General features: G+C 41.0%; 1 protein-coding gene across 7 annotated transcripts in view; it reads right to left on the bottom strand.

Annotated features, from left to right (window-relative positions):
• The window catches only part of ZC3H18 (zinc finger CCCH-type containing 18), a 50,083-nt gene that overhangs the window by 34,075 nt on the left and 3,617 nt on the right, over positions 1-12,391 (bottom strand). For all 7 annotated transcript variants that reach the window (XM_085317744.1, XM_085317745.1, XM_085317750.1 and 4 more), the window contains exons 2-5: positions 7,348-7,931; positions 3,543-3,627; positions 554-702; positions 144-236 (exon numbers count right to left, since the gene is read on the bottom strand). In XM_085317744.1, the coding sequence (XP_085173870.1) occupies positions 144-236; positions 554-702; positions 3,543-3,627; positions 7,348-7,917 (897 nt within the window). In that variant the 5' untranslated portion in view covers positions 7,918-7,931. The remainder of the gene's footprint in view (positions 1-143; positions 237-553; positions 703-3,542; positions 3,628-7,347; positions 7,932-12,391) is intronic.

Raw genomic sequence — 12,391 nt, 5'->3', positions numbered from 1 at the left:
AAAAAGAAAAAAGAAAAAAAAGGCAAAAGGAAAAAGGCTCCTTAAAAAGAGCAAGGCATTACATGCTCCAAAATACACTCCTCTAGCATTCGGCCACCAATGAAACAGGTCAGTAGATTTTGGAGAAAAGTCCGTGTATTTACCTCTTTAGCATGTCGGAGACCTCTCTCCCAGGCACTTTCTGTTGGAGGGTCCGGAGGGGGTGGAGGTAAGATTTCATCAACTACTGGCCCTCCCTGTTAGGAGGGTAAGAAAAAGACAGACACTTGACTTCAGCTCTTACGTAGCAAACACATACTTTCTAAACCAGTTACTCTGGAGTACATCCAGATACCTCAGGGAAATATCAATAGGATATAAGCTGAGGGACACGTGGAAAATATTTCCCTTCTACCAGCAACTTCAAGGAGACCCTTTAAAAATATATACATATCCAATARATGTACTGAATCTTGCTAAGATCCTGGCTCAAATAAAATCTTTCCCCTTCTGCTAGTGCAGGAGACAAAAACTATGTCCAGAAGCCATAAATTCACCCAAAATATGTCCGTACCCAAGGGTTGGCTGGCATCAATGGATGAGGGCCAATAGGAGGTGCACCGTTTGGAGAGAAGGGCTCAGGCTTGGAGATCAAAGAGTAGTTTCCTTTGTCATTCACGCCAGGATGAATAAATCGACAGTTCATTCCCCAAGTACAGTGACCTGTGGAAAAACACAGTTCCATTAAACCACTGTATGCCTGAACACTACAGTGAGAGTTTGTTCAGCCCCACAACCATCTAAAATCAGTTAAGAAATAACACTGTCTTCAGACACCCAAACTTTCTTCTCTCCACGTTTGTCCAAAATTACTTATTTCCATACACACAGAAAGACACTTGCCACCTCCCATCTTCCCAGACAGGACAAATTCAACAGATCCAGTCACAGATGAACGAACACACGAGAATCTTACTGTTGTCGGAGTAAGGGAGGAATGGATGCGTACACATCACGAAGTGAATGTAGTAACAAGCCAATGAGTTCCTCAAGTCTTATTAATTACAAATGCTTCAAGTTAGTTTACTTTTTACAGAAAGGAATAAATACAACCTGACAGCAAAGAAAGAATTACAGCATACTAAAAATACAGAGCTCTAYGGTGAGGCAGGAAATACATCACAGTTTTTCTCTTCAGCTGACTTTTTGYGCTTACCAGCATAAAGCAGGAAAGGAGACATCACTACAGAGGCCAGGGACAGAAATCTGAAGCTGCTCAGTTGATTAACTCAAGTTATCACCCCTGACGAGGTGGGAACACTCAGGGGTCTGTAACAGGGCACAAAGCTAGCTCCCAACTCAAATTCAGCTTGCCTTAAAAACAAAATCCACCTTTTCTTCTGGTAATTCACCCAATATCAAGGGACATACATTTTGCAGGTTTCCCGGTATACATCTGCATTGCAAAGTCATTGCTAATTCTGCGCTAGCTCTGGCATTAACATGTTGATTTTAGGGGCAGTTTAGGGGCAACAGAGTTCACATTGCTGTCACCCACGGAGAGCCCCAGGAGGGCCACTTGTCAAAAATTTACACTGCACCTGGGCAGGGAAGCATTCAGTCTCCAGAAACATTCCTCAACAGTCCCAGGTTAACCTTACGCTGGTATTCTCAATCCAAGACAATACTAGGTACTTTTGTACTGTCAAATATATCCAGAGCATGCAAATCCCTTTACCGAGCCTCTCAGTGACTGACACATCCTTTCTCAATGACTAGCTGAACACTTGCCAGAAGAGATCTCAAAGCGGAGCACAGGCACCTATGCAAACACTTATTATTCTTATTGGAGAATGATTACCCTGACAAGTAAGAGGCCCTGGAACATATCCCAAGGTATTTCACTGGAAGGCTTTACAAACTAGTCATTCATGAAGCTGGACAGCTGCAACCATGTGACATGCTCCTCAGAGYGAGCACTAAAATCTGAGCATCCTCAGGGTCCCACATGAGCAGTGTCTAAGTTCCTTGATATCAGTAAAGCCTTTAAGGGGCAAGCAAGAGTCAGTGTCAGCGTTACCTGAATAGCACAAAACTCAAAGAGAAACAACTACAGCGGGAGAGACTTCAGCTTGAACTTTGACTCAGGAAAATATTTCCTTGCAGCATGAGGGTGTAAGTCATGCTAAGAATTAAGGAACAAACAACTCTACCTGTAAGGCACTTCCCTGTTCCATCACAACTAAACCAAATTCACGTTTCAGCACAGGCAGAAAATTTGATACCGGAAGACATTCAGGAAGCCAGGTAAGCTATATTTGACAGTCATGTCTCTGGAAACCCCCTTGCCAGCTCCCTACCTTGCATATGCTACTGATGCAAGGAATAGGAGACTCCACCATGTTCTCCACATTTTTTTTTAATTCAGATGTTAATAAATTGTTCAAGGGCAATTGTAAATAAAGCAAGTAAATTTTAAGTAAAGTGAAGCTGAAGAAAGAAGAACAGAGCTATAGAACCTACTCTTTAGACTAAAAAAGTTAGTTATTTTAAAACAGCTGTGGTACAGTTGCAGAAACTTTGGAGAATGTTTCATGACAAGGAATTAACAAAAACTAAGAAATACAAGTGGTTAGATTTAAAAAATTTTAAGTCTTAGGTCTCACTTGCAGTAGGAACTGTTTTCTGACTTCCTGCCCTGCGTTTCTTCTATTCGAGAATGAAAATACCAATCCTATTTCAAAAAGACAGTATCTGATAGAGTATGGAGCAATCTTTCAGCTTGAGGAAAATGTTTCTCTTTAAATGGAGGATTTTTTTTCCAGCTGACCATTTCTTCTGTCCAGTGGAAGAACTGGCCACCACCACTCCTCACCCTGTCAGGCCCAATGGCACCAAACGTTGCTCTAGGGCTTCTGGATTGCTCATGAAAACAGCCTGCATTCGAGTTGCCAACACCTGACACCACTACACAGCCAAAGCAGAAATCTGTTCAACAGATGCATTTTAAAGCATGTCTGTGGGGGCTGCAGCAGCTCAGGAGGAGTCAGCATGATGTCACATTATTTCTTAAAGGAAAACAGTATTTCTAGCCTCACTTTCAATTAAAAAAAAAAGCAACTTATGTTTTTTAACACTTGTTTGGGGAATTGAGTATGGGATTTCAAGCATCAATTGTGTTTTGGCAAGGCAAGAACTTGATAAGAAATGATGAGTATTTGTCATTTTTGTTTTCTGTGGGATAACACTTCAGAATCTCTTCAAGCAACATTTGATTGTTAAATCAGCCCAAGCAGTTTTATTCCATGATGTTTCAAAAAACATCATCAAGTTCTCCTTTCCTTCTTTCTATTGGGATCACCACACTTAAGACGAAGTAATTTTATCAAAATTTGAATCAACTCTATGTAAATTCAGCACCTGGTCACCAAGAAACAGGAAGGTGATACTGAGGATGCCTAGGGCAAATTTTATCATGTAGACAGCAGCTAAACAGGTGGACAACTGAACAAGAAAATTCACAGCATATTTGGAGTGCCCCCACCATTACAGTACGTCATTACCTTTCATGAAGAACCGGCAGGTGGGACGTGGCCTCACTTTTCTATCACTGGGATCTTTAACTTCTCCTTCTTCTAAGTCATCATCCTGGAACAGACAGAGAAGCTGACATTTCAAGTGGKGCATTTTTTGCAGCAACTTGACATTTCACAATACAGTTAAATATCAGTCACTGAAAACACACCCTGGAGCAAAGCACAAGAAAAATGAAATATAAAGCTGTGATAAACACCCCAGAGCATCTTTGCAACATACAGCTACAAAAAAGAAAAAACATCAGTTTCAGTGTTTCAAATATGACCGCAAAACCTCTGAGGCATTATGGACATCTTGGAGCCACAATACAGGCCACAGTTTCAAGCTGCATCATTTCACCCAATGTATGTTTAAAGGCTCAAATTCAACAGTGCAGTGAATTAAGATTTTATCATATCTCAGCTGAACAAGGCTGGACGTGCGCTTTTAGCCCACAGTAAGCACAAGGCAATTTAGAAGTCCCTTCATGCTCTTTCGAGGCATATGAGCTAAACTGCGTTACCTTTCCTTCCCGCAGGCTAAAAGCGCACACACTGATAGTGACTGTGGCTTAGCTGACACAGGGTAATTCTCCCATGTATCAGGGCCTCTAAACTGGSGCTGCCCCCAGCTCAACACTCACACCAATTTGGTTCAAGCCAGCTCCTTCTGTTAGCTGATTTAAAATACACAGCAGTACTCCAGCGTACAAATATTTAACACAATGACCCATACATGGCACTTAACATAGTGATAATACAGACATCACGTGCCTAATTCTGGAGGACAATTTCTACTACAATAACTATAAAATGCTTCCCCAAGGCATTAACCAACAATCTCACACCAAGCTTTTCAGGAAGAATGTCACATGTTCTCTGTAGCAAGTTTGACACCTTCCTTTTTATTCTTTAGCTCCACATAAGAAATAAGAATCTGTTCCAGCAAAACCCTACATTACCATTAAGTGCTATACAACATAACATCCACAGAAAGAAATTCTGGAAGATGAAGGTTGCTTCGAAGATTAAGAACTACAGGGGATGAAAACCAAATTACATTTATGAAATCATCTCCAGAAGAAAGTAACTGAAACTTAAAAGTACCAGCCTTTGCTTTTGTTCTCAAGGGAAAACCTTTCACTGGCTTCATTAGGCCATATCTGAGAAGTCAAAAGGAATTAAAAAGAGGTGATGATGAAGGGCAAGGCACACATGAAAGGAGAGCTGTCAGAGGTATCTGACACTTGCACTCTCAGGGAAATTGGTTATTTTTCCTAAAAGGCACCCTAGCCTTGGTCTGTCTCTATTTCACCACTACAGAAGTTCAAACATTTTCAGTACACGAAGCACATCTGCATAGACAGCATCTGGTGAAGGCCTTCCCTGTGCACAGCAATCATAACATCCCTGTGGCAACGACAGCAGTTGTCTACATGGAAAAGATTAACAAAGTTATGTACTTTGATCAATTTAGCAGCTGGAAATGAGCAAAAACCATCACTTGGCTCTAGATAAACAAAGGAACTACAGAAACTTGGGTTAACAACTTCTTCTGCTACATTCCTTTGAAGGCAACACAAGCAGGGCTCTCCTGAACAAGAACTCATTTTAAAGACTACACATATATTCAAATTAAGTTTTGCACTGATACTGCCCCTGCTCCCAATAAAGATAGAAGTCTGAAAGCATAATAAAATGCAGAGAATTAACAGTTTCCCTAAAAGCTGGGTCTGGCATTCAATGAAATGTGAATGGTATAACCAGCTCAACTCAGCTTCTTTCAAAAGAACTGTGTGAAGTCTTTGCAAATGTTGTACTTGAACAAAAGCGAAAGTATTTATTTCTGTGAGGTCTCCTTGGAATCAGGCAGCTGTGAATCGTGTTATGAGTTAATGTATGAAAATCAAAGTACAGATTCATCTCATGCTTTGTGGGGAGAGCGCTCCTAAGAATGCTTTAGACTCTAGAGGAAAGCATTCATATTTTAATCAAGAAGTAGGCATTGAGTCAGAACTCCATAAAGTTTTTCTTTTTTTAAAAAAACGGCCTGGACTCTCCTACAACCTGCAGAAATTCTTTCTTCTAACCAAATCAGAAATACACAAAACATTTCAAAGATACATAGTGTTTAACCAGATCGCCTGCCAAAATGGGCACGAAGAAGAAAAACTACCTCACCTTTTTTAAACGATAGAACTTGTCTAAGCACCAATTAGAGGTTAAAAAAAMCCCAAATCACCACTTCTTCATTTATTTGTCAGAAAATAGCTGATTAGGGAGCAAATGGTTCTGTTTTGGCCTTAGGGTAACCAAAGCACCTAACAACTATATGTACGCTGGAATATGCTGCTCTTCAAATCAATAAAAAGGCAAGAGGGCCTCTCCAGTAAGGCCCCCGCAAGCTGGATTTCACATCACTCCTCAAGCTTTCTGAACATGAGGCCAGCTGCAGGGACAGGTTAGCTGGATAGCAAAATGCTAGCTCTCTTCCAAGCCAACTCCAGATCACAAGAACTCTACTCACTGCTACTGAAACAAGCTCATCTTCCAGATAAGCTTGGAAGCTTATCTGGAAGATGCAATCATTTTTGCCTGGGCTCAAACGCAGATTGAAATAGGCCACGATTCTACAGTTAACTCCTGCTCCCTCAGGAGGACTGGAAGGCAATCCCATTTGCCAAATCTTAACCCTCTGTTCCTTGGCCGAGAAATGCTACCAGTGATCCTATCCATAACCCACTGCTTTCTCATAAGCTCATCAGGGTGTGCTCACAATAGTGAGCACACTTAGTCTAGTTTTGCAGGAGCATTTTGGCATAGACAGCAAGGAGCAGAGCCAGCCAAGTGATCCAGGTTATCCCTCAGAGAGTAAAGAGCCCTAATGACCAAGGACTCTTTAGTAATGTTTTGTAGTCCTACTATTCGGATTTAAGTATGGTCTCAWGCAGGTGAGGAACCTACAGGAAGGACTCCACTCCACTGTTAAAGTCGCTTTGTCTTGTTCTCTTCTGCTTGTAAGAGGGAATAATACTAAGCTGTATTAAATACAACTGCTGTATTGCAGTGCCTCTTACCTGAAGACATACAGGGATAATTAAGTGCCATTTGCCCTAATCACTATTGCAATTAGAATCAGGTTTGTTTTTTCTAAATACCTACATTTGTTCTAAACCTTGGAAGAGCAGCTACTGGGACTGCACATCACTAAACAGATTACCCAGACTAGGAACAATGTCTGGCTGGTTATGCACTTTACAGACTATCCAGTGCAATCTGGTACTCTTCCATGCTCCCAGGTGCTACTAGAGCAGCACAAACAATTTAGGCTCACACTCTTGACACCTCAGGTACGGTAACCACTCTGCAGTAGCAGCCTTCCAAGTAAAACTGAAAAGAGACTTTAYGAATGCCTAGTTCACGGCTATGTGATCTGCTGTCAGCATCAACCAAAAGYTATTTGAGACTCAAGGCAGAAGAGTTATTTTAAAGAACTAGAACCCTTTTATACTTRGTGGGAACAAAGCTTACTTGTGACTGTTCTGACAATATTTGGCACAGAAAATTTTTCTCCAGTATGTGGCAACAGATACCACAACCATTAAATTTGGTACATAATATGGTCTTACCAACAACAAAGCGTCTTATCCACACAGTAGGGACACAGCTAATATATTCATGTTAGAAAGAAAAAAGGTATGGCAGTTTAAGAGCCAAATAGTTCTGAAACAAAGACAAGACAGATTATCTCTCCCTGCAGAACCCTGCCTAACATGGATAACCTCCTACTTACATCAATTTCACCATCATCAATTTCTCCATCATCATCTTCTTTCTTCTTCTCCTTGAGGGGATCCTGGCCATCCTTCTCGTCATCACTTTTACCACTAGATTTTTTCTCATCTTCATGGGCATCATCTCCTTTCTCCTCTTCCTCATCATCCTCACCTCCAGCTTTCTCAGTATCCTCCTCTGCAGCAGCAGCACTAGGCTCCTCAGGAACTTCCTCATCATAGTCCAATTCATGTTCATCTAGTTCCCGAGTGACAGAGGATGCTTCATCACCAAGGTCATTTGCCCGGTCTTCCTCCTCGCCTTTGTGAGGTGGAGGGCTCTTCAGCTCCCCTCTCTGCYCATTGTTGTCAGAGTCCTGAGACTTGGGTTCGCTTAAGCGGTCCTCCTCTTCACCCTGACTCAGCCCCCTGGCTGCATCCTCTTCCTCCTCTTCCAAAACGCTGCCTTGCCCACCTCCATCAAGGTCCCGATCTGAACCACTCTCCTTCAGGATTTCATCATCRGAAAGCTGCTGGTCCTCCTCAACAGGAGAGCAGGGGTTTCGCTCAGGGCTGTCGGAAACATCCATCAGTACTCAGTAGTCTGCAGGGAGTGAAAACCAACAATCGTTACAGGGAACAAGCTGGGAAATTCAGAAGGGTGCACTTCATTTGCCACAGAATCTGTATGCCTGCATYTCATCTCTGAAAGAGGAAAAAGTTGCCTGAACTCATAAACATGGCTTATCATAGCATTTTCAARAAGAAAATACAGAAAATATAGAGCTTAAATTGCTTAAAGAATTTATCCCAATATTATGCCAGAATTGAGAAGTGTGCTACCCTTCATATACAAAGATACAAAATATCCTTCATATTGGAAAAAAAAAAAAAAGATTTTGCCCCAGAGAAGAAAAAAAAGATTTATAGCAGGGCTGTCTGACCCAAGAATCAAGATATCTCTCTTGACGGCATGATTACTCGTTCACATCTAGACAAAGGCTGCTGGTGATTAAAAATRTTTGCCCTTTGGCTGTGGTCTGTTGTTGTACCATGTCCTTAGTCCTATAAACGAGACGCTATTGAAACTCCTTCTTTACTCCCCTCATCGGTAACCAGGAGCATTTGGCTGCCTCAGAARAGCCCGAGGCTGTGAATGGTGTTTAGGCAGGTCTTCCAACACGGAGGCAGCTAACAGAGAGAGCAGAAAAGCACATACTGCAATTTTCTGTCTTGTACCAGTGGAATAGTTAAACAGAGGCATCAGCTTCTCTCAGGATGGCATCTTTCCAAAGAACTAGATTCACCATTTGAAAATATATGCCTTCTCCTCCTTCCCCCCACCCTCCCCCCCCAAAAAAAAAGAGGAAAAAATGAAAGGTTTTTAACAGTAACAAGCTTGGGTAGGCATCAGCTAGAGGTGGAAAGCTAAAGAGAAGACCAACCCATGGCTTAAAGAAGCATATTTAAGGCTAAAGAAAAGCCATGGGATTACAAATCATCAGGATTTTTTCATCTGAAGATGTAYCATGTTGTACTTCAGCCACTTCTAGTTACAGTCTCCCCACAAGCTCATTCACTACTGGTACAASAAAAACACTGCATAAATTGTCAGATTCCCCCAACCCCCATTTTTAAGGCCTTTGGAGAAGAAATACTACAAGACATTGATAGCTTCTTTAAACATATTCAGGAGTCTTCTGTGTAATAAAAGTTGTTATCACTAGCCAGCTCTGCACTACTTAAGCCTTCCTGACCAAACTCCCTCACTCTTCTCTGCTATGTTCCTCTGACTGGTTCTACATAAAAAAGGTTGCCATTTACCATAAAAATAGCAATAACAAACAGACAGAAGGCACACTAAGTCACAGCATTCAAACAGATTGCCATGCAATGTAAACACTACCAGAGCAAATCCAAGCCTTTTCAGAATCTGAAAACTGAAACGTTTTGGTAACTACAGAATTGGGGATCTCAGCACTGATATACGATAGCAGAGCAAGTACAGGGAACATGCAACACCTCCTCCATGTGTTAGGAGCACACAACTGGATATCAGGAAGGCATTACAACTTTATTATCCATGCTACTCATCTGTTGTATGAACTTCCTAGGACTGAGACTGTCGTACTGATGTCTTGTGCTTTGCCAGATGTACTGTCATCACTGAGATAACATCTCTTGCCTTCACCATAGCAAAGACATTATTAGTTAGCATTTGTAGCAGARTCTCAAGATGAAAGTCACTAAAGGAAATGCTGCTCGTTATACTACAGACAGTTTGCAGAAAAGGAACTAAGAACATTTCTCAAAAATGAAAAACATTCCCAGAAGCAGTACAAGTATATGTAAATATTGACACCCAATAATTCTGCTCTACTTCAAAACACTGCACAAATATTAGCTAATTAATAAGCGTGAGGAGGATCTAAACACATCACAGAGCCCTCAGGATTAGAAAGGCCACTTTTTGAATTTCCTGATGGCTACTTTTGTTTTCTTAGTACATCTGAGCAGGCTGGCTCTGCAACCAGAGTTGTGAATATTGCTGAGAAATTAAAAGCCAAATAAAAAGACTGCAATTGCCTCTTGGTGATAGCAGCTCTGGGTAGTTAAACAGGATGTAATCTGAAACAAATTGTATTCTTATAAAGCACATAAAAGTTAATGCTGAGTCCAGAAATGCCGGCACAAATTGTTACTGACTGTAAGCACAATTTTATGACAGCAATTTTAATTGTCCAAGTGCCTGAGAAGTTGCACTTTGAGTGCAACTACGACAACTTAGCATATTACATCCGAAAGGTCAGCCTTAAGAGGTCAGTAGAAATATAAAAGCTGTCATGTACAGATGTGTTCAGGAAATTTGTTTTCTGATTTCTTACAAATAAGCAGCACCAAAGCAAAAGCTTTTAAGTAAACTAGATCTCTTYCTGTAGCTGACAGAATGCCCCCGAAAAGGATGGGGGAAAATGAATATGAATGCATTTTCATCATCACCAGCTAAGTYGGTAAGCATAAAACATTCACCTCCATCGGTAGCTATTAAAGCTATTACAAAAATCCAGATTGTTGGTCAGTTATTTTCTATTAATTTCTATCAGCACAAATAAGAAATGCAATAAACGACAGTGCAATTGAAAAAAGTTCCCAAAATTCAGGCAGTCCATTTGTGGTGCTTACTTCCCTAGATTCAGAAGTAACAGTAAACTTCCCTTTGGCAAAGGGTGTTACATTCTCCCCTGCTGCTTCTATCTCTGCAGTCCCTAGAGCAACGCACAGAAGGTGCTTATGCTACAGCTTCCTACACCGCAGGACTTCGCTGAAGAACCGCAGTTCAGCCAGTCTCCAAAGCCATGGCTCCAAGTTCACTAGCATGCAAGGAAACCTTCTCCAAGACCGCAGAATCAGAACTTTGCTTCAGTCTTCACATTTGCGATAGCATGGAAATGCCCCAAAGCAGGCACACCACATGCAAAAGTAAAATTAGAAGTAGGAATAATAATAATAATAATAATAATAATAAAGTAAAATGAAAATTAAAAGAAAACTATCAAACTAATCATGTAACAGGAGCAGATACAGTTTCTGCTTCATGAAGACAAGATACTACTCTAGCAGTGATCCAAAGTTTTGCCTAGACTCTCATTAATTCACTATCACAGCAACCCCTCCTGTAATGGAGGAGATAAACACAGTAACATGCCCTCCAACTATTCCTTGGTTCTGTGCAGCCCCCGTGCAGGCTAGGAGCCCATAGGGAAAGCGAGCGAAGCTGTAATGCCGCACGACAAGCCTGCATCCAACAGTAACATCGCAGAAGCACAACTGGAGAACGCCTCGTCACTGACCTAATCGGTATTACTTGTAGTTACTCATTTATGAAAAAAAGAAATAACTAAGTTTTCTGAAAGCCAAGAACAGTATACTAAGAACCTTATGAAATGCCAGACAGCTAGCTATAGTCACGAGAGCTTCCTTGGGAGCTCCAGCAGATTTTGTTCTTTCCAAGGCAGTAAGTTTAGCTTCAACTTTTAAGTATAACACCCAAGCTCTGTCTCAGAATCATCTGCAAAACACTGTTGATCCCRTATCTCTGGAATCCCAGCAGGTTTGTTGCTTTCCACCCTTCTTTACACAGTCACCTATACAGACGAATACTAGAAGCAGCTAAGGAAAAAGACTGCATGGAACTATTTTAAATTGATTAATACCAAGTTCAGAAGTAGAGCAGAAATCTGCAACATAAAAACTCAGCAAAAGTGTGGAATTTTGGTGCTATAAAGCCAAACTAATTTCTTACTAATTTGTTTCCAAAACCAGTTATAAAAACAAAAGTAACTACTAATTTATAAATAAGAGTATTTGTCTTGCCACTTAAAATGATGGGGCAGTTAACCAGTTATATAATAATAATTCTCAGTAGCAGCATTTTTTCTTCAAAAGTATCTTTAAAATTACAGGTAGTTCAAGCACAATCAACTTTGATCAAAGCTGCCTGACAATCATTATTATAAAACTCACTTCCRTTGTCGAAGTGAATCAAATTTTAATTTTTCATGTGTCTGAAATAGACCAGTTTAGAGTAGGTCACTAAAGCATTTCAGATGTAGCTTACAACACACTCACTCTGCCAGGCTAAACAAGTTGCTACAGCCTTTTCATTAAGAGTCTTTGGAGSAAATATATCAGTGGAGTTTGCTTTCAGCTAATATTGTTTCTCTAACCGTATCTAAAAGCACTTGTGTGTGTCTCATCAAGTTGAAAGCCCTTTAAAAGCAGTTCATGTATTCTCAGTAGAGAATTGAGGATTTGGCAGCTAAACTTTCCAGCCATTCCACGTGCAGTAAGCACATGCTATCCTCTCAGATAGCAAGGGTGAACCAGGCTGCACTTGCTGCCCCCACAGATATCCCATAGGTTGAACAGGACTTTCCGTTCAGTTGTTCCTTCTGCCCCCACTCAGTCTCTGCTGGCTTGCGATGTCCCTGCCGGTGCTGTGATCTAGCAGTATTAAACAGTCCAGCATAAATAAAAGGATATAGTCAGGCAAAGCAAAAAAAA

Source organism: Rhea americana, unplaced genomic scaffold (assembly GCF_003343005.1).
Source record: "Rhea americana isolate MKP2758 unplaced genomic scaffold, rheAme1 scaffold_502, whole genome shotgun sequence".
Taxonomy (NCBI): Eukaryota; Metazoa; Chordata; class Aves; order Rheiformes; family Rheidae; genus Rhea; species Rhea americana.
The sequence above is the reverse complement of the archived record's forward strand: the minus strand, read 5'-3'. Positions and strand labels throughout refer to the sequence as shown.